This window comes from Trichosurus vulpecula, chromosome 4 (assembly GCF_011100635.1).
Source record: "Trichosurus vulpecula isolate mTriVul1 chromosome 4, mTriVul1.pri, whole genome shotgun sequence".
NCBI classification, from domain to species: Eukaryota; Metazoa; Chordata; class Mammalia; order Diprotodontia; family Phalangeridae; genus Trichosurus; species Trichosurus vulpecula.
This window is the reverse complement of record NC_050576.1, coordinates 79,500,565-79,523,500: the sequence shown is the minus strand read 5'-3', so window position 1 is coordinate 79,523,500 and position 22,936 is coordinate 79,500,565. Positions and strand designations below refer to the sequence as shown.

General features: G+C 39.7%; 1 protein-coding gene across 1 annotated transcript in view; it reads right to left on the bottom strand.

Annotated features, from left to right (window-relative positions):
• TSEN15 (tRNA splicing endonuclease subunit 15) overlaps positions 1 to 11,226 on the bottom strand; it is a 39,451-nt gene extending 28,225 nt beyond the window's left edge. Inside the window, 4 exon segments of the mRNA XM_036755513.1 lie at positions 3,068 to 3,203; positions 3,492 to 3,573; positions 6,495 to 6,834; positions 11,207 to 11,226. Of these exon segments, the coding sequence (XP_036611408.1) occupies positions 3,068 to 3,203; positions 3,492 to 3,573; positions 6,495 to 6,834; positions 11,207 to 11,226 (578 nt within the window).
• Positions 11,227 to 22,936: the final 11,710 nt, after the last annotated feature.

Below are 22,936 nucleotides of genomic sequence, written 5' to 3'. Positions count from 1 at the left end.
ACAAAAAGGAGAAGCAGGAGCTAACAGTGTCACAAAAACCCAGAGAGGAGAGTGTCCAGGAAATGGTAAGCAAGTGTCAAATGCTACAGAGATCAAGAGTATGAGGACTGAGCAAAAAAACATTTGATTTGGCAATGAAGAGATCACTGGTGACTTTGAGAAGAATTTCAGTTGACTGCAGAGTCAGATTGCAGAGGGTTTAGAAGAGAGTGGTAGCGCAAGTATATCTTGTTTTCAATATAATGATAGTAACATCAGATTACTGCCATGGGAATGTCTTTTATAGGTAATATTATTCAGGGTTTAACCCACAGTAATCAATGTAAAATACAACAAAATGGACATAAATAGCCATGTTTACATAAAACATACTCAAAAACCTTTTGGAACATGTGCCAGTTCTGATGTTCTTTACTGATGGGTCTTACACAATTAGCAACCACCTGCTACATACTTAGTAGTAATGTGAAATTTCACATCCAAATTCAAGGTCATTCATAAAATCAAATTTGAAAAAACGTTAAAATGCAAATTCTGTCTTGATATGTAATACATCATGTTACAAATGAAAATATTAATGAAGGTATAAAAGTACTGAAGTATGTTCCACACTTTTAAAAAATCACTCCCATTAAAGAGCTAGGCAGGAGAGGAATCTTTTTGAAGAAAACCATAGAACCACAGACTTTTAAGGATGGAAAGGACCACAGAGGTCATCTTGCCTACTCTATCATTTTGAAGCTAAAAAGAAATGAGGCCCAGACTAATGCTTTTTTTTTTTTAAGTATAGGCTCAGTTGAACATAAAATTCAAATCTTAGTGGTATAACAGGCATACTGTAGTTATTTAAGAATATTATATGAAAACAAGATATGAAGATAATAATGAGATCAGAACAATTATTTTTTGTAACAACCTAAGAACTGCTTTCCAAGTTAGCATTCTAAGAGTCTATAAAAAGGCAGCCTAAAAAAGCTAAAGAAGGAAAAATCTGAAATACACAGGACCTAAGTGAGGGAAAGAAATTATTAGACATAAATTCTGACACAAAATCCACCTTCAGAAATTATGGGAATTAACAGAAATTAGACTCATTGTTATCACTTTGTTGTCTTGTACGCATCTTACTTAGTTGTTTTGAGACTAAAATAGAAAACATATATAAATGACTTTGCAAACTTTAAGGGGAAATCTAAGTTTCTATTATTATTAATTATTCATTCTGTAGGATGAAATTTAAGTTTAACAATGCTAAAAACATGGGTCTGTTGCAGAAAAAACAAAAAGTTGCTCAGGACTGTCACTGACCAGGGCCTGGGGGCTAAGAAGCAGGCATTTTAGGTGACAAAATATGAAGTCTCTCAGGACGTAGGAGATGGTTTCAGAAAAGCAATGGCCTAAGAGATCTGGAATATGGAATTTGGAATAACAGTTACAGAGAGAACAGTTTAAGTGGCGATTATCCACAATATAGCAGGTTGGCTTCCATTCTGTGACGAGGGACAGCCCAGGGGATGATGGACCTGAGGTCAGGAAGCCCCCAGCTTAATGCTTGACTCTGCCACACTATGGCTGTGAGTCACTGTGACAATGTCTTGAAGCTCTAGACAACTCTTTACCACTGAGCTGCAGGGCAGATGCTGAGGGAGTTTCCTCACCAGGAATTCCCCATAGAAATGAGACCATGTGTGTCCAAAATTCATGACACTTAAGCACACAAAGAAATTTAAAAGACATGAGTGACAAAACAGGCTAAAGAGTCCTTTTCACCAGGAGAACAAGGAAATAAGTAATTTGACGCAAAAATTCCTTCACATGGCTATCTATATATTATGCACAAAAGAAATAAACACAATCTCAGAGCTAGAAGGAATCTGAGAAGTCAAACTCTAATCCCTCCAATTTGCTGATGACGACTAGGGAACAAAAGGGCTTTGGTGTCCAAGCTAACCTGAAACCTTTTCCAACAAACAGACTCAATGTGAGCTAACATGTACTATGACAGACAAAAAGATCAGCTACAATCTTAGGCTGCATTAAAGAAGCCTGGTAATCAGAACAAGGGAGGGGAGAGTGCCAAGGTATTCTGCCTGGGTCAGATTCTGTCTGGAGCCCTGCACTGAGGTCTGGGCACTGAATTTCAGGAAGAATGCTAACAAACTGGGTGAATATGAGGGAGGGAAACTAAAGTGATGAAAGGACTTAAGACTCTACCTTATATAAGAATCAGAGATTTTTAGCCTGTAGGAGAAAAGACTTAGGGAGGACAGGATAATGGTCTTCAGATATTTAAGAGGCTAACATGTGGAAAACAGGGATCAGTCTTGTTCTGCTCTGGCCCCAGAGGGCAGGACTATCAGCAGTAGGTGAAAGTTGCATGGAGGTAGATTTGAACTCAAAGAAAAAATTTCAAACCCTGAGAGGTCTGCAAAAAAGTAAAACAGGCTCCCTCTGAAAATGGCAGGTAAACAGCCCCTGGAGGTCTCCAAGTGGATGCTAATAGCCACGAGCTGCACATGCTGTAATGGAGATTCTTGTTCCAGGATGAATTGGCCTCAAAGATGTCTGAAGTCTCTTCCAATTTTGTGATTCTTTGGCCCCTCTGAATTATTTTCTCTATTTTCTGAAGTCCTAAAACATTTCTTGCCTGTATTACTCACTCTGACATCTGGCCTCACAATATTACTGGTTGTACCTGTACATGTTTGTCACCTTAATAGAATGCAAGCTCATACTATCATTCATGACGGTACCTTATCTTATGTTTCTTTATTCCCCTTGCTGTATAAATTGGGACAGATAGGCAATTAATAAATATTTAAGTAATATGTAATTATTATGTGTTAGTTAATACATAATTATCTGAACAAGTATTATATTCCATAGCTAGAAATAAGAGGAATAAAATTATAATAGAATGCATTTTAAGCTCCTTATGCATGATATTCACAATATGAATTTCAAATCTGTTAAAATTAAAAGTATTAACTTTTAACTGAAAGTTTTCCTGTATTTTATTTGGGGGACTGACTAGACTGGTAAGTCAACACTGATGTCACTTGCTCACCTCTCATGACTGAATGATGCATGAACTGATGTTGGCACAACAATCTGTAATCTTTCTCCTTCCTTCTCATGACAGTGGAGGCAGATGAGCTGGAGTTCTGGTAGTCCTATACTCTTTACTTCATGCCAGTTTCTACCTGAAGGAATACCATTTAAAAAACAATCATTACTTCAAATAAAAGCTTAAAACTATGAACTTTCTCCAAACTAAAAAGATCTAAAAGCTACAGAGATTATTTACTCTTCTTCCTACCTCACTAATCTTTACTAAGATTCAGTAAGAAAGATTCAACATCAGCTATCCTTACTAAATTAATGAAGAAATTAATATCCACATTAATGACTGATTCCTTGTCAAAATTCCAAAATTGCATCTCCCTGCCCACCCTATCATCTCAAAAAAACAAAACAAAACAAAATCTTACCTTCCAGAAGGTCCAAGTAAACTAAGAATGCTGTATAAACTTCAGAAGTCTCTGTCACATCTAATTCCAGCATCTCCAAAAACTGAAAGTCAAAGTAAATATAAAATAGTTAAGAAAGAATAATTTTCTTCATTCATTCAGCCAATATTTATTGCCTGCCTATTATGTGCACACAGTGAAATACGAGACAGTTCCAGCCCTTCGGAATTCATGGTCTTTGCCACTTAATAACCCATAACCTTGGATATTTCCTTCATCTGATGACCTCAAAGATCCCTGTCAGCTCTAGATGATACCATGATCTTGAGGCAACAGCACAGACATAGATCCTTAAAGGACAATACAAGAACAGAATTTCTGATGAGTGTTCTCCACTAGATAGCAAAATGGCAGGATTGTAATCCTGTCTTCCTCATCTTCTAACTTTCCAGCAGTTGAGAGGCAGCTTACTCTTAAATCTACTCAACTCCCAATTCATCTCTTTGGAATATAAAGGATTAAGGTACTAAAAGATGTCTATCAAGCACAAAACTTATTTGCGCAGCCCAGAAATCACTTGTCTGACCAAAAGGAAAGCATTGGAAAGCGTGAAAATACATCTTAACACCACCAAATCTGGATTTTTTTTTTAAGTTGAAGAAACGGGAAACTAGCAAACTAATTACCTAATAAAACATAGACAGGACATCATGACCCTGAAGAACTTTCAGATGATGTTTAGAGGATACCCTCTTCTTTTCTGAAACAACAGAAAAGTCCCTGGGACCGTTTGTACTGAGATAATACCCTACTCTACATCCACACATGCAAAGATTATTTATAGTGCATTTACTATAGACGTGCACTGTTCTGGGCTATGGAGCATTTACGTTACAGGATGCTCATCAGTAAAGTACACAAATCTGTCCTTGGATGGCTGACAAGTAAATATCAGGCTACTGGCTTTTTCTTTCCCTAACTCTTTACAGAAAAGGCTTCTTAAAAAGAATATGATTTTTGTACCCTCTGATTAATCCAATACAGGAAACTTTCCAAACTTGTTAAACGTATCTAAATCATTCCTATCTGAAAAGACAATGCCAACCTTATCTAGCTCCCAGAATTGTTGAGAGTCATAGCATAATGGATGTGGGGTTTGCTATCCAATGTATTTATTCAATTATTTAAATTATTCAATTATTTATAAACATGGCTCTGAGAAGGGAGTACATATGCTTCACCAGACTACAAAGGGGTCCATGACATAAAAAGACATAAGAAGTACAGTCTGTGTTATTGTAAAATGAGTGTGCAGGGCCAAGTATCAACACTAGTACTACCTCTAAAGACCACTTTTTATCAGTGCTGAAGGACTTAGCATTTGATTATAACCTGTTAAGTACCGGTTTTCTAATTGAGTAGAAGTGGAAGCATGGAGAATTTTTTTTTCAGTTCTACTAAAGCTTAATTTTTTTTTTAGATATTTATAAGATTTAAAGTTGTAACAATCACCTCTCTTTTTAACATTTTTTTTAAATCCTGGGGCTTTTTAACTTTGTTGGTGTCAAGGACTCCTTTGTAGTCTGATGACCCCCTTCTGTTATAAAAATACAGTTATAAAATAACTAAAGAGTATGCTAAATTTCGCTTAGAGGTTAGTGAAAATAAAGATGTAACTTTTGCCCCATTGAAGTCACAGACCCCAGGTTGAGAATCATGATTTCAGATTCTAGTCTAATCGCCTGATTTTACAGATGAGTAAACAGGTGAAGTTGCTCAAGGTCACACAGGTAGTGAAAGAGAAGCAAAGCCAGATCCAGTGTTCAATACCTCATCACTACGCTACTCTTAATGGAGAGTTAACAAGCATTATATTAAGTACAAATATTTCTCGTCCTTTGACCCTCACTTCACCCCTTCAAGGTAGGTGTGTTATTATTATCCCTGTTTTACAATTTAGGAAACTGAGGCAGGCAGAGATTCTGTGACTTGCTTAGGGACACCCAGCTAGGAAGTATTTGAGGTCACATTTGAACTCAGATCTTTCTGATTTCAAGTATACTGGGCAACCTGGCCTAATGAGTCAGCTTAACCAAACTTTGTTTTAAATATTTAATTAAATTTTATACATATATATGTATATGATACATATATAATAATACAATATACAACACGATACAGTATATACACAATACAATACATATAATACACACACACACACACACACACATATATATATACATAAAATTAAAATATACACAACCATCCCCCAAAAATCCATTAAAAATTTTTAAAAAGGTGTCATTCATTCGGGGGCACCGCTGGCTACCTTGTTTCATCCTGCTGATCCCAAACAGATGCTCAGGATCATCCCTCCAGCCCAGCAGCAGGTGAAAGGTAGGGAAAGGGAAACTGAGGCAAGGGCTCGGGCCGGAGGGGCAAGTCCCAGTTTTATAGGAGGCTTTCTGGGAGACCCTCCTGGGTCGAAGAATCAGAGATCACAGGGTTCCAGAGGTCAAGTCAAGGAGCAGTGATTAAGCAAGCACCTACTACGTGCCACGCCACGCACATGGCTAATACAGCTAATACAGACAAAACCCGAACCCTGCCCGCAGGGAGCTCACGTTCCAAGGGAGGGGCGAGATACCAACCAGGAGCAGCCAAGGACAGGCTGGACATAACAGACGGAGGAGGGCGCTAAGGGTAAGAGGGCCGGAAGAGCTCCTGGCACGAGGTTCAGAGCTCGGAGCTCCCCCATTTTACGGAGGAGAACACTGAGGCCCGGAGTAGTTTGGTGACTTGTTTAAAGTCACACCGGGAAGAAGTGGAGGAGGCGGAATTCGAACCCGAATCTTTGCACTAGCGTCCTGGGTTCTCGGCACCTCATCGCGTTGGGGAGGGGAGGTTGCGTGAAGCAGCGGGGAGGCCCCGGATTCGTTCTCCAGCGCTCCCCTCCCCTCCCCCCCAGTCCCGTCTCCGACTCCCGTCCACCCGGGAGCCGTGGGGGCTCGAGGGAAGGCTGACCTGCGGGTGGCTGGTCATCCAGTTGTGCTGACCATCGAGAGCCCCCAAGACCGGATGGACGCCGCCGGCATCGCCGCTGCTGTCCTGAGCGGTCACGGCCCCGCTCCCCTCCATGCCGGCCGCGCGCCCGGTCACCGCACGGTGCGCCGCGGCTTCGCTCCGCCAGCGGGGCTTCCAGACAGCTTTCCGGATGGGAAGCGAGGCCCGCGCACATTAAGGTTCCGCCTCCTCCTGTTCCCCAAGAGAATTTGGTCCTGGCTGTGAGCTCCCCAGCCTGAGCCTGCGCGCTGCAGCTGCCGCCGCTGGTGCCGCCACACTGCGTACTCCCTCGCAAATGTATCTTGCACAGCCAAAATACTGCACAAGCGCCTACTGTGTTCTGATCATTGTGTTAGGGGCTGAGTGAGACGAGACGAAGACAGAAACAGATGGACAGACAGAAACAGAGATGGGGGGAGGGAGAGACAGGGACAAAAAGAGGGGGAGGAAGAGACAGAGCCACAGAGACAAACAGATAACGACAGAAAGAAATAAAAAAGGGAGTGCGGGTCGGGGTGGAGAGAGAAACAGTCAGAGAGAGAGAGAGAAACAGATGAGGCATTTGAAAATTTAATTTTTTTCCGTTGACAAAAATCCATTTTCTCTCCCTCACATGAGGGCTGGAGGGGAAGTACCACCTTGTAACAAATATGCATAATCAAGCAGACAAATTCCTGCATTTGGCCATGTCCAAAATACATATTTCTCATTCTGCACCTTCTGTCAGGGTGTCAAGAAGTTGGGAACATGTTTCCTTATGAGAACACAAGAATAGTGATTGGTCAATTGAATTTATCAGAGTTCTTAAAATCTAAGTTGTTTGCTTTTACAGTGTTACAATAACATTATAAAAATGCATAGATTTATAATAGTCAAAATGACTTATGCACTCAAAGTCATCCTTAAAACAATATTTCTGCTACTGTATACAATGTTCTCTTGGTTCTGTTCGTTTCACTCTGCATTATTTCATGCAAGTCTTCCCCTGTTTTTCTTTTTAATTATACTATGTTTGGAGTTGTTTGTTTTATTCCATAAATTAAAAATAAATAAAAATTCAAAATTTTTAAAATGCATTAATTGTTCTCCTTTTTCTGCTATCTTCATTTTGCCATCAGTTTATACAGGTCTTCCAAGGTTTCAGGGAAACTATTCAATATTTCTTATGGAAAATCAATATCCCATTACATTCATATGCCATAATTTGTTCAGCTATTCCCCATTTGAACAGTGCCTCCCTTAGTTTACAATTCTTTGCTACTACAAAGTGAGATGTTATACAATTTTTTTTGTACTTATTGATCCTTTTCCTCTTTCTTTGATCTCTGGGATATAAGGTCTAGTAGTGATAGTCATTTAGTCAGTAGACAGCACATGGATGTGAGGTGGAAATTCAGAATTTTTTTAATGTGCATTTCTCTAATCATTAGGAATTGAGAGCATTTTTTATGGTTATTGATAGCTTGAATTACTTCCTTACAAAACTGCCAATTCGTCTCCCTTGACTATCAGGTAGGAAATGATTCTTATTCTTATAGATTTGAATTAATTCCTTGTATATCTTGGAAGTGAGACCCTTATCAGCAACACTTGCTGCAAGGACATTTTTCCCCCAAGTTCCCTGTCTCCCTTCTAATTTTAGCTGCAATAGGTTTTGTTTAAGCAAAACTTTTTAAATTTTATGTAACATGTCCATTTTATGTTCTAATATCCTCTCTATATTCCTTGTTTGGTCATGAACTCTTCTCCAAATAGGGCATTTATTATTATTAAGCTTTATTAAACATTATTAAATGCTTACCATGTGCCAGACACTGTATTAAGACTGGGGATACAAATACAAGCAAGCAAAGCAGGCTCCACTTTCAATAAACTGATATTTTAATTGAGAAAAACAACTGATAAGGATGAGTTGGAAGTGTGGATGGGCAGGGCATATCAGAAGAACGATGTGGAGAGAGGTAGGAAGTGGTATGGGGCCAGTTCACCTCTATGAGCTCAGTTTCCCAAGCACAGAGTCCAAAGTTCAATTCAATCCAATTCAGTTTCTTTTTCAAGCAGCTTACATTCTTTTTATTTGTTATTATTTTAAACTTAAATATTAAAATAAATATACAACAAGAAAAGAAAAAGAAATATTTTACAAAACTTAAATACAAAATAAGAAAAGGAAAAAAAGCATTGCCATGTGCATAACAAAAAGAGAGGATTAAAAATACATGGCAGTAATTTTCCATTTCCAGAAAGCCTATATAATAAATACTACACATTGTGTTCCAAGCTGTCCATCTTCTCTTTGCTTTCCTGTAAGTTTTCTTTTGTTCTCTACTATGCACTTTTTACTTTGTTCTTTTTTTCCCCTTCCTTCCCCCTCCTCCCCCAAGCAGGCTACAATTAGGCTCAGATATATTTATATACTTCAATTCAATTTCAACAAGCACTTATTAAGCACCAACTTTGTGTTATGTGCTGGAGACACAAAGACAAAAATGGAGCAAACCCTGCTCTCAAGTACCTTACATTCTATTGAAAGGGAAACCACATGTACACAAACAAGTAAATATTAAATTGATGCAAAGTAAATGTGACCATTTTGAGAGGGTGAGAAAGTAGAAGAGAATTAAAAACTAGGGGAATCAAGAAAGGCTTCTTGTAGTATGTGGCTCTGGAACTGAGCCTTAAAAGGACCTAGGCATTCCAAGGTTAGGAAGTGAGGACTCTAAATTTAGATAAGTCAGTGTTTCCTCAGGAAACTTAGGGGAGGAAAAGACACCAACCCAGAGAGAAAACAAAGGGTTATGTGAGGTTATAGGAAGAAAGTTGTTACTGATGGAGAATCATGAAAAGCTTCAACAACAGAAATGACATCTGAGCTTGGCTTTCAAACCTGTGTAGAAATTCAACAAGGGGAAAGAAGGGAAGATTTTTCAGACACAGGGCACAGGCTGAATAAATGCATATAAGAATAAGGTCCTTCTCCTGTACCTTGACTAGGTAGATGTAAGTAGGAAAGAAGAAAGAACAGATGAGAAAATGTTTTTAAAGGTGGAAGTTTGACTGGTTCAGGAGCACAGATTCAGAGGCTAGTCCTCCCTGCTCTCTCTTACCAAAGAGGTGACAATCAAATCAATTTTATGAGCTGGTTTCACAGGCAGTCTGTCCTTGCTGGACTAGGGAAAGAGAGTGAATCAACCTTCTTATAACCAGGGAAGGTCAGATATCATTATCCCACCACCCAGACAAGACTCTCATCACCAGACTTCCTGGACTAAGCCACATTCAGAACTTCACCCCCAACTCTACCTCCCAATGTTCTAGCCATATCCTAGTTCTTATCAACGGACGCAAAGGCTTCCCACAGCAAAAACTCTATTTACCTGATACCTTTCCCTACTCCCTCACCTCCACTCCTCCACCTCTACCTCAGCCCTACCTAGCCTATGTCCCTATTCCTATTTACCCACTCCTTCCATTGTACCGTCTAGAACTCCTTTCTAATAGTTTAAAAAAAAGCTATCTTTAAACTTGCTCTTTTTCTCCCAATCTTTCTAAGACTCTTACAACTATGGAAACCTGTCTCCATCCAGAAGACATTGCTTCACTGGCCATACTCTTCAGTATTGAATACCCCTTCTCTTACACCCAGCTTCAAACACTAGTCCTGGTGGATGGCATGCTCCTTGCTCCTCACAACTTCTTTCAGACCCTCCCCTTGCATCATCTCCCAACAGCTTCTCTTTCTTTGACAATTCATTCACGGCTTGAAGACTTAACAATGTGTCCAAAAGCAGGTGACCTTGTAGTCCAGTAAGATCAGAAATAGCAAATGTGCTTTGAATACTGACATGAAAGGAAATCATCTGGAAGTGAATAAATCTCCAGCCTTGTTCCCTTAGAGGTCTTAAATCAATTAAAGATGATGGAATTTATTGTGGTGTTGCCCACATATCTCTCAGGAGCCTGACGCAATGGAGGCATTCTATAAATCAAGAAGGAATCTGTTGAGATGAATTACTAGAAAAGAAACCTCAAGAGTCCTTTGGTGGCTGGGAGGTCTTGGTTGTCAGTTCTGTTTCTTCTTAGAAAAGGAGTAGATCTTTAGAGACACAAATAAACCCAGAAAATATGATGAAAGAACTTGAAACTGAAAAATTAACATCTTAAAAGCCATCTTATAGTTCTCTCAATAATTAGAAATGTATGATCCCAATGAGACAAAAACATTAAATGCTTCTCATCTTTTCTGTCAAATTAAATGAACCAGCTTTCTTAAGCATCCAATGCCAGGCACTGGGCTAACCATTGGAGAGTCGAAAAAAGACAAGAATGGATTCCTTCCCTCAAAGGGCTCATGTTCTAATGGGAGAGACATCATGCAAACAACTATGTACAAACAAGATATATACAGGGTAAGTAGGAGGTAATCTCAGAAGGAAGGCATAAGCATTAAGGGGCCTGGGAAAGTTATCCTTCAGAAGGTGAGATTTTAGCTGAAACTGGAAGACAGAAGACAGACGAGTTGAGAGAGAATTCCGTTTTCTAATGTAAAATCTCTAAAGGCAGGGCATCCCAAGGCTCGCCTGTAATTGTAGCTGTCAGGGAAGCTGAAGCCAAAGGGTCTCTTGAGCTCTGGAGTTCTGAGAAACATTAAGCTATGCAAATTGGGTATCTACACTAGGTTCTGCATCACCATGGTGACCCTCCTGCAATGGAGGGATGGGAGTGAGGGGAGACCAGGATGACTAAGGAGAGACAAAGGGGACCAGGTTGGAAATGAAGCAGGTCAAATCTCCCATGCCATGTGAGTAGCCTGGATACTTCCCAACTAAGTGAGATAAGGAGATATCTGGGCTCAAATAAATAAATCAAATAATTAAAGTACAAGTCCCTGCATATTCAAGCCACCATTATTGCCAAAAAATCCTTGAATAACTGGGAACTAAAATATTGGTCATGGAGAAAAACATGGGGTTTAGTAACACTGTTATAGTCTTTGGGTGTTAATTGCAGACTTGACAACGAAGGAGACTCTGAATGGCAGGAAGGGTAGTGTTTCAGCCTCTAGAATACTGGAGCTCTTTCTCATTTTACACATACCTAAATAACTGAGTCCATTAGGGCATGGCTGTGATAAGAAGGCAAACCAGGTCAGTGATTCCCAGTAATGAAGTCCTCATTCCTGGCTGAGCTTCCCAGGTGAAATACTATTCTGTGTAATCTGGTAGTTATACAGATTCCTGATTTGATCTTCCTAGCCAGAATATTTTATTGCTACAGAAGGTCCAAAATGACTAGTCAAAAAAAAGACTGAAATATGAATACAACCAGCTTATCGCTTAGGGTCCCAAAAGGAAAAATGAAAATAAGGTAAATAACAAAGCCAACCCTGAGTCCTGATATGAAACTTCAACAATGCAACAGGTTCTGTTAACCAAGCCAGTATAATCTTTAAGTCTGAGCCTTGAATTAAGGATTTTATGAGTTGTGGTGGTGCAATCTCTGCTTCTAGGGAGTCTGAGGCTGATGGATCTCTTGAGCTCAGGCTTTCTAAGATCAAGTGGGCCACGTCTATGGGTGTCCACATTAAGTCTGACACCAATATGAACTGCCCCACCCCAAGAGAAAGACCCACCAGGTAGCCTAAGAAGAGGCAAAATAGTCCAAGTCAGAAACAGATAAGGTCAAAACTTCCATGACTATTAGTTGTGGAATCAAGCCCCTGAGCAGCCCCTGCACATCCAACCTTGCAAGACAGAGAGACTTAGTCTTTTTTTATGTAAAGAACACATGTATAACCTATATTAAATTACTTGCCTTCACAATGACAGGGGAGCAGACAGACGGAGGGAAAGAGATAATTTGGAACTCAAAAATTTTAAAAAATAAATGTTTTTTTAAAAATTACATATAATTGAAAAAAATAAAATAGTTGAAAAAAAAAGAAGAGCTGTGAGTTGTACCTGGAAATACTCATTTTATGTCATTTTTGTTAAGTTCAGTATAAAAGGAATATAAAATGGAAAAAAGCAAAAGTTGTAAGACCTCACTTATATTCCTGAATGTTCTCTTTATCCTTTAGTTGTGAAACCATAGTCAGATAATTCCAGTTCAATATTACTTATCCTCTATATTTATCTTTATCCTACATATTTCTTGCAAAATCAATCAGATGCTCAATAAAGCCTTGTGCTTAAAAAAACATGCTTTACTTCAAAGATATGTAGCAGAAGCTTCTATTGTATGAAAAGAAAATTCAGATCATGGCCTTTCCCTTTTGTTCTTATTCTTCTTTTACAACATGACTAATATGGAAATATGTTTAATATGATTGTACATGTATAGCCTATATTAGATTGCATGCCATCTTAGGGAGGAGGTCAGGAGAGATAGTAGGGGGGGAATTTAGAACTCAAAATCTTATAAAAGTGAATGTTGAAAATAATTAATAAATAAAATTTAAAAAAGAAAGAAAAGATAACTCAGAATATGAGGCTCTGATCCGTTCCTTACAACTTTATAGTTCTGTGCTGAATGCCTTTAATAACAAATGCAGGACATAGAAAAGATGAGAATCTGGAAACACCCATACAACTCGCAGCTGTTCATGTAGAGCCTAAAACAGTTATTTGGCACCCAAAATATGATTTAACATCATAAACAGCTGTTGAGTCAAGAAACCTCCTAATCTCTATAGATTTAATCAATTTCTGCTACCAAAAGATTGTGAGATACTTAATCAAAGCCAGAGCTGGACAGCAACTGTTTACAAATCTAAAGAAAGGACCACACAATGAGTATTGGCCATGAAGTTAGAAAACTGAAATGCAGACCCAGCTCTGCCACTGATTAACTGTGTGATGATGGGAAAGTTACAACCTCTCTGAGCCTCAATTTCTAATTTGTAAATTAGGGATAATAATTTAGAGATGTTAGGAGGAAAAGGCAATATAAGTATGAGCTCTTCTCATTGAAAAGAGTTTAGAAAATGGTAAAATCAGAGAACCTCCAAGTTGGATGGGACTTTTAAGAAAGCAATTAGTGATCCCACTAATTGGGCATACATAGTTTAAGGAGGTCAAAGGTTTTGTGTTTTTTTAAGTCTGTACACAAGGTGTTCCCAAAATCTCAGAGCAGTTTTTATGTAGTTTTAAGATTTAAAAGCTTAAATAAGTCAAACTTAGGGGGCGGAGCCAAGATGGCAACTGGAAAGCAGACACTTGCGTGAGCTCCCCCCCAGGTCCCTCCAAAAACCTATAAAAATGGCTCTGAACAAATTCTAGAGCTGCAGAACCCACGGAATAGCAGAGGGAAGCAGGGCTCCAGCCCAGGACAGCCTGGATTGTAATGGGGAGAGTTAGAGCCAACCCCTGCCCTCTTTGGACCTCTGCGCCCAGGGCCTGCTGAGGTAAACTCAGGGCTCTGAGGTAAGGGTGGAACAAGATGGCCACAGGAGGAAGGGTCTTGCTCTTGTTTGCAACATGGCAGTTCCGGGTCTTTGTCTGGACTTGCCTGATCACAAGGGAATCATGGGAGAGCATGGGAAGGAAAAGGGAGGAGAGTAGGAGGAACCAGGGCGGCCCCAGTGCCTTCTTAACCAAAGATATAAAAGTTTTGCTACTAACCTGAATAAACGGAGTTGTTCACCATCTTGCCTCCCGCCTCATTCATTGTCTGTGAGATCAGGCCTTTGCTGGACAAAGGCCTGGGATTTGGGGTGGTAAGGACCCCAACACTGGATGGTTGCTGGATGAGGTCTATCACGCCCGGAGCGGAGGGGAGCACAGCCCAGAGGGGAGCGGAGCTCAGCGTGGGCCGCACGGACCAACCAGACCAGGAGCTGGGCAGAGCGGGCCCTAGTGCTCTGAATCAGTGGGCTGTGGCAGTTACCAGACTTCTCAACCCACAAACACCAAAGACAACAGAGAAGAACTGCAGAACCCACGAAATAGCAGAGGGAAGCAGGGCTCCAGCCCAGGACAGCCTGGATAGTCGCTGGGTGAGGTCTATCGTGCATGGAGCTGGGAGCAGAGCTCAGTGTGGCCTGCGCTCTGACCAACCAGACCGGGAGCTGGGCAGAACAGGCCCTAGCTCCCTGAATCAGTGAGCTGTGGCAGTTACCAGACTTCTCAACCCACAAACACCGAAGACAACAGAGAAGGTTAGTGGAAAAAGCTGCAGACTGGAAGGAGTTCACGGTTCAGCCACTGCCCCGGGGCAGTGGGGGTGGTGCAGCTAAAAAACTACAGCTGCAGTTGCTTCCAGCCCCAGGCCCACATGGTGGGAGGAATTAAGTGGCAGATCAGAGCAGAAGTGCACAGCCTGCTTAAGATTTTCGTCAGGTCTGGGTTGGGGACTCTTGGGGAAGGAGGAATGCTGATGTGGCAGAGCTGGCTGTATAGAAATAGCTCTGAAATCAACAGCGCATCCCCTCAAGCTTGGAACAAAGTACTCTTTACTTTAAAAGCAGTCATACCCTGCTGAAAAACTCAAGGGTCAAGTAAGTTGGCTGGGAACATGGCCAGGCAGTGAAAATGCACCCAGATTCAGTCTCAGATTTTGGAATCTTTCTTTGGTGACAAAGACCAAAACATACAGCCAGAAGAAGTCAACAAAGTCAAAGAGCCTACATCAAAACCCTCTGAGAAAAATATGAACTGGTCTCAGGCCATGGAAGAGCTCAAAAATGATTTGGAAAAGCAAGTTAGAGAAGCAGAAGAAAAATTGGGAAGAGAAATGAGAAGGATGAGAGAAAACCATGAAAAACAAGTCAATGACTTGCTAAAGGAGACCCAAAAAAATACTGAAAAAAATATTGAAGAAAACAACACCTTAAAAAATAGACTAAGTCAAATGGCAAAAGAGCTGCAAAAAGCCAATGAGGAGAAGAATGCTTTGAAAGGCAGAATTACCCAAATGGAAAAGGAGGTCCAAAAGACCACTGAAGAAAATACTACCTTAAAAATTAGATTGGAGCAAGGTCAATCATTCAGGTATTTGATTGGATTAGATTGGAACAAGACTTTATGAGAAATCAAGATATTATCAAACAGAACCAAAGGAATGAAAAAATGGAAGATAATGTGAAATATCTCATAGGAAAAACCACTGACATGGAAAATAGATCCAGGAGAGATAATTTAAAAATTATTGGACTACCTGAAAGCCATGATCAAAAAAAGAGCCTAGATATCATCTTTCAAGAAATTATCAAGGAGAACTGCCCTGATATTCTAGAGCCACAGGGCAAAATACAAATTGAAAGAATCCACTGATAGCCTCCTCAAAAAGATCCCAAAAAGAAAACTCCTAGGAATATTGTCACCAAATTCCAGAGCTCCCAGATCAAGTAGAAAATACTGCAAGCAGCCAGAAAGAAACAATTTGAGTACTGTGGAAAAACAATCAGGATAACACAGGATCTAGCAGCTTCCACATTAAGGGATCAAAGGGCTTGGAATGTGATATTCCAGAGGTCTATGGAGCTAGGATTAAAACCAAGAATCATCTACCCAGCAAAACTGAGTATCATGCTCCAAGGCAAAATATGGATTTTCAACAAAATAGAGGACTTTCAAGCTTTCTCAACGAAAAGACCAGAGCTGAATAGAAAATTTGACTTTCAAACTCAAGAATCAAGAGAATCATGAAAAGGTAAACGGGAAAGAGAAATCATAAGGGACTTACTAAAGTTGAACTGTTTTGTTTACATTCCTACATGGAAAGATGATATGTATGATTCATGAGACCTCAGTATCATAGTAGCTGAAAGAAATATGCATATATATTTGTATGTATATATATACATATGTGTGTGTCTAGTATGTATATATGTAGGTATATATATATATACATACACATATATATACATATATAGAGACAGAGGGCACAGGATGAGTTTAATATGAAGGGATGATATCTAAAAAAAATGAAAGTAATGGATAAGAGAGGAATATATTGAGAGAGGGGAAAGGGAGAGACAGAATGGGGTAAATTATCTTGCATAAAAGTGGCAAGAAAAAGTGGTTCTGTAGGAAGAGAAGAGGGGCCAGGTGAGGAAGAATGAGTAAATTTTGCTCTCATTGGATTTGACCTGAGGAGGGAATACCATACACACTCAATTGGGTATCTTACCCACAGGAAGGAAGGAGGAAGAAGATAAAAAAGGGGGGACGATAGAAGGGAGGGCAGACGGGGGGAGGAGGCAATCAAAAACAAACACTTTCGAAAGGGGACAGGGTCAAGGGAGAAAATTCAATAAAGAGGGATAGGTTAGGAAGGAGCAAAACATAGTTAATCTTTCACAACATGAGTATTGTGGAAGGGTTTTACATAATGATACACATGTGGCCTGTGTTGAATTGCTTGCCTTCTTAGGGAGGGTGGGTGGGAAGGGAAGAGGGGAGAGATTTTGGAACTCAAAGTTTTAAAAACAGATGTTCAAAAACAACAAAAAAAGTTTTTTCATGCAACTAGGAAATAAGATACACAGGTAATGGGGTGGAGAAATTTATCTTGCCCTACAAGAGAAGAAGGAAAAGGGGGATGGGAGGGGAGTGGGGTGACAGATGGAAGGGCTGACTGGGGAATGGGGCAACCAGAATATATGCCATCTTGGAGTGGGGGGGGAGGGTAGAAATGGGGAGAAAATTCATAATTCAAACTCTTGTGAAAATCAATGCTGAAAACTTAATATATTAAATAAATTTTAAAAAATAATTTAAAAAAAAGAATAAAAGTCAAGCTTAAGTAGCTTGAAACTGCACTAAAACTTTTGGGACATCCTGTATATCAAAATATTTCTACAGCACATTTTATTGTAGCAAAAAGCAAACAAATAAAATAGGAAATAATGTGAGTTTTATTTATCAGAGAGTGGCTAGAAAAATTGTTATTTATACATGTATTATTATCCATAAGAAATTAAGCTGAAGGATTCAGAGAAACATGGGAAGATCTGTATGAACTGATATAAAGAAAATCAGGAGAAAAATATAGACAATGACTATAATTTTGTCATTGGAAACAACAATAGAAGCAACCAAATTGATTAATTGTGAGAGTCAATCTTGATCTTAGAAGACAGAGAATGAAACCCATTTTCTTCCATTTGATAGAGAAGTGAGGACTTGGTGATATTAAATGTTGAATATGTTATGAGTTACTATCACTTTACCAGTGGTTTTAAGTGTTTTTCTTAGTTACAAGAAAGAGTTGGTTCCACATTTGAGGTAGGGCAGGACCATATAAAAAATAAGTGGTGCCAATGAATATTTTGTTTTGTTTTTTTTTAAAACAAGGACACTAGTTCTGTGATTGACCACACCTAGGGTATCTGAAACAGGTAAGAATATATTTTGTTTTCGAAGATTTTCGGAGAAGGAAATATTACAGCCTTCCTTGGTGACTGATTCCAACATTTAATGCATCTCAGCATGTACAAATGACCATGTAACTCAAGAAAAATTTAGGCCTGGCCATCTCCGAATGTTCAGGGAGCCCAAAAAATGAAGAGACACAGACAGGTCAGCAATTATTAATGTTAAAAGAATCTTGTGTTTGGTGAAGGAGGGTCCAGGAGGAGTTCCACCAAAAGAGCACCTCAGTAATTATAATCAGGTGCAAGTTTCCCAATAGACACAAAAGAATTTTGATCTATAACGATTAAACTTTAAGTGTAAGGTAAACCCTGTGAAGAACAAGAACATGCACACAACCCAAAACTAACTATTAGGATCTTAAAAATTACCCTGAGTACCATTTAATGTGTAGCAATAGAAATGAAAAAAAAAATCAAATCATAAATTTCTTGCCTCTGATTGGCTCTCTTTTTGCCTTAGGGAGCCCACTGAAAAAGAAACATGACCAAAAATAAACACTATTTATTGAAATGCTGGCCATTACATAAGTAACATGAGAAAAGCTTTGTTGCTGTTGTTTTGAATTCTTGGGTTTAAATATGTACTATTTCCATTGATGAAAAAAGAACCATATACCTAAAGCTACAGTAGGTCCTTTGGAATTTTATCTCTGACTTTACCACCTAGACACCTGTTAGTCTATTTTAATGTTATGGCTATATGATGCTTAACATCCATTTAAAAATGGGGATAATGGGGGTTAGAAGTAAAAGAAGAAGGAAGAGAAAGCACTACATAGGTCAAACATTCAGGTATTTGGTTATTTCTTTTTTTAATTTAAATTTATTTATTTAACATATTTAGTTTTTAGCATTGATTTTCACAAGAGTTTGAGTTCCAAATTCTCTCCCCTCTTCCCTTCCCACCCACCATCCCTAAGAAGGCAAGCAATTCAACATAGGCCACGTGTATCATTCTGTATAACCCTTCCACAATACTCATGTTGTGAAAGACTTTTTTTGCTCCTTCTCAAGCTCCAAAATATGTGAAAGACATATTTTGCTCCTTCCCAACCCATCCCCCTTTATTGAATTTTCTCCCTTGACCCTGTCCCCTTTCGAAAGTGTTTGTTTTTGATTACCTCCACCCCCATCTGCCCTCCCCTCCATCAACCCCCCCCCCTTTTTATCTTCTTCCCTCTTCTTTCCTGTGGGGTAAGATACCTAATTGGGTACGTATGGTATTCCCTCCTCAGGACAGATTTGATGAGAGCAAGATTCACTCATTCCCCCCTCACCTGCCGTCTCCCCTCCTCCCACAAAACCGCTTGCTCTTGCCCCCTTTATGCGAGATAATCCACCCCCATTCTATCTCCCCCTATCTCCCTCTCTCAGTATGTTCCTCTCTCATCCTTTAATTTGATTTTATTTCTTTTAGATATCTTCCCTTCATCTTCAACTCACCCTGTGTCCTCTCTCTCTCTCTTTATATATATACACACACACACACATAGATATATACATACATACACATTCACTTATATATATATACATAAATATATATATATGCATATTCCCTTCAGCTACCCTAATACTGAGGTCTCATGAATCATACACATCATCTTTCCATGTAGTAATGTAAACAAAACAGTTCAACTTTAGTAAGTCCCTTACGATTTCTCTTTCTTGTTTACCTTTTCATGATTCCTTGATTCTTGTGTTTGAAAGTCAAATTTTCTATTCAGTCCTGGTCTTTTCACTGAGAAAACTTGAAAGTCCTCTATTTTATTGAAAACCCATATTTTGCCTTGGAGCATGATACTCAGTTTTGCTGGGTAGATGATTCTTGGTTTTAATCCTAGCTCCATTGACCTCCGGAATATCGTATTCCAAGCCCTTCGATCTCTTAACGTAGAAGCTGCCAGATCTTGGGTTATTCTGATTGGGTTTCCACAGTACTCAAATTGTTTCTTTCTGGATGCTTGCAGTATTTTCTCCTTGATCTGGGAGCTCTGGAATTTGGCGACAATATTCCTAGGAGATTTCTTTTTGGGATCTATTTAAGGAGGCGATCGATGGATTCTTTCAATTTCTATTTTGCCCTGTGGCTCTAGAATATCAGGGCAGTTCTCCTTGATAATTTCTTGAAAGATGATATCTAGGCTCTTTTTTTGATCATGGCTTTCAGGTAGTCTAATAATTTTTAAATTATCTCTCCTGGATCTATTTTCCAGGTCAGTGGTTTTTCCAATGAGATATTTCACATTGTCTTCCATTTTTTCATTCCTTTGGTTCTGTTTTATAGTATCTTTATTTCTCATAAAGTCACTAGCTTCCACTTGCTCCAATCTAATTTTTTAAGTGGTATTTTCTTCAGTGGTCTTTTGGACCTCCTTTTCCATTTGGCTAATTCTGCCTTTCAAAGCATTCTTCTCCTCATTGGCTTTTTGGAGCTCTTTTGCCATTTGAGTTAGTCTATTTTTTAAGGTGTTGTTTTCTTCAGTGTATTTTTCAGTATATTTTTGGGATCTTCTTTAGCAAGTTATTGACTTGTATTTCATGGTTTTCTCGCATCCTTCTCATTTCTCTTCCCAATCTTTCCTCTACTTCTCTAACTTGCTTTTCCAAATCCTTTTTGAGCTCTTCCATGGCCTGGGACCAGTTCATGTTTTTCTTGGAGGTTTCTGTGGTAGGCTCTTTGACTTTGTTAACTTCTTATGTCTGTATTTTGTGGTCTTCTTTGTCAGCAAAGAAAGAATTCAAAGTCTGAGACTGAATCTGGGTGCATTTTCGCTGCCTGGCCATATTTCCAACCAACTAACTTGACCCTTGAGTCTTTCAGCAGGGTATGACTGCTTGTAGACTAGAGAAGTCTATGTTCCACGTTTGGGGGGGAGGTGCCAGCTCTGTCACACCAGCACTACTCCTTCCCCAAGAGCCCCCAACCCAGACTGGGCTTAAATCTTCAGCAGGCTGTGCACTCCTGTTCTGATCTGCCACTTAATTCCTCCCACCAGGTGGGCCTGGGGCGGGAAGCAACTGCAGCTGTAGCTGCCCCACCTCCACTGCCCCCGGGGCTGGTAGCCGAACCAGGAACTCCTTCCACTCCCGCAGCTTTACCCACTAACCTTCTCCACTGTCTTTGGTGTTTGTGGGTTGAGAAGTCTGGTGACTGCTGCAGCTCACCGATTCAGGGTGGTAGGGCACATTCCACCTGGCTCCTGGTCTGGTTGGTCCATGCTGCTCACACTGGGCTCTGCTCCGCTCCGGTCCCAACTCCCAGCTCCGTGTGGGATAGACCTCACCCAGAGACCATCCAGGCTGTCCTGGGCTGGAGTCCTGCTTCCCTCTGCTCTTTTGTGGGTTCTGCCATTCTAGAATTGGTTCAGAGCCATTTTTTATAGGTTTTTGGAGAGACTCAGCAGGGAGCTCACACTAGTCCCTGCTTTCCAGCTGCCATCTTGGCTCCACCCCCCCAAACATTCAGGTATTTGATCTTCTTTCTTTTGTATATAAATTAGGCTCATGAACATGGTACAATGAAAAGAAAACTGAATTTGGAATCAGAAGCCCTGGGTTCAAATTCTGATCCTGTAACTTATGACCTTTGTGAAGTTGGACAAGTCACTTAACCTAGGTGGCACAGTAGACAGAGTGCTGTACTTGGGAATCAGGAAGATATGAGTTCAAATATCACCTCAGACGTTTACTATATGACCCTGGGCAATTCATGATCTCTCTTAGCTTCTACAATGAGGATAATAATAGCTTCTGGGTTAAGGATTGAAGGGTTGAGGATTAAAGAAGATAACAAGCAAATTTCTTTCTAAGCCTTAAAGCACTCTATAAATACTATTATTGTTATAATTAAATGAGAGGATTGAATTAGGTAAATTTTGAAATTCAGAGCAATCCAAGACAGAAGTGAACAGGGTGGCTTACACAGGATGTTCCTAAAGTCTGGACACATAGGCAAAATGCATATTTTTCAAGAAATGAAATGAATGAAATTTTCAACAACAATTTATTTAATTGGAATATTAACAAATAACCTCTTCAATATGATTTCCAACATTTGTGAGGCAAAGGTTGATGCACTTTGCAAGAGTCACATGAACTCAATGCAATAACTCCACATCTCCCATACATCCAGACTTTAGGGATACCCTGTAGTTTTAATGCAAAAACAAGACGTACATATTATGAGTATATTAAAAAAAAAGACAAAAGTCGATATGGGGGGATGGCACAAGTGAAGAAGATAGTGTTTAAACTGAGCCTTGAAGGGAACTAGAAATTCTGAGAGACATAAAGGAGAAAATGTATTCCAGGCATGGGCGACAGTCCCTGAAAAGACATTGAGGTGAGAGATGGAGTATCATGTATGAGGAAAAACAAGAAAGTCAATCTGACTGATCCAAAGCATGAGTGGAAGGGAATAATATGAAATAAATCTGGAAAACTAGGCTAGGTTCAGGTTGCAAAGAGTTTTCAATGCCGAACAGAGAGCTTATATTTGATCTTGGAGTCAATAGGAAGTCACTGGAGTTTACTGATTGGAGGAGTGATATAATCAGCTTTGCACTTTAGGAAAATCATTTTGGTAACTGTGTGAAGAAAGCATTAGAGGGGGGAAGGACTTGTAGTAGAGAGTCCAAACAGGATGTTTTTGTAATAGCCCAGCGAAGAGGTGATAAGGGGCTTAAATAGGGTAGTGGCTACATCAGTGGAGAAAGGGGGTCAAATGCAAGAGATGTTGGAGGAATGACAAGATGGCGTAACAGAGTGGGTATGTGAGGTGAGAATGAAGAGTTGAGGGTGATACTGAGGTTGGGAATGTGGTTGATGAGGAAGATGGTGGGCCCTTAACAGTAATAGGGAACTTCAGAAGAGGAGTGAGTTTGGTGAGGAAGGGGACTATTATGAATTCAGTTTTGAATGTGTTGAGTTTGTAACGTCCAATAAACAGTTGGATACGAGCAACTGGAGCTCAGGAGAGAGATTAGGGCTGGATAGATAGACCTTGGAGTTATTAGTGTATAGATGG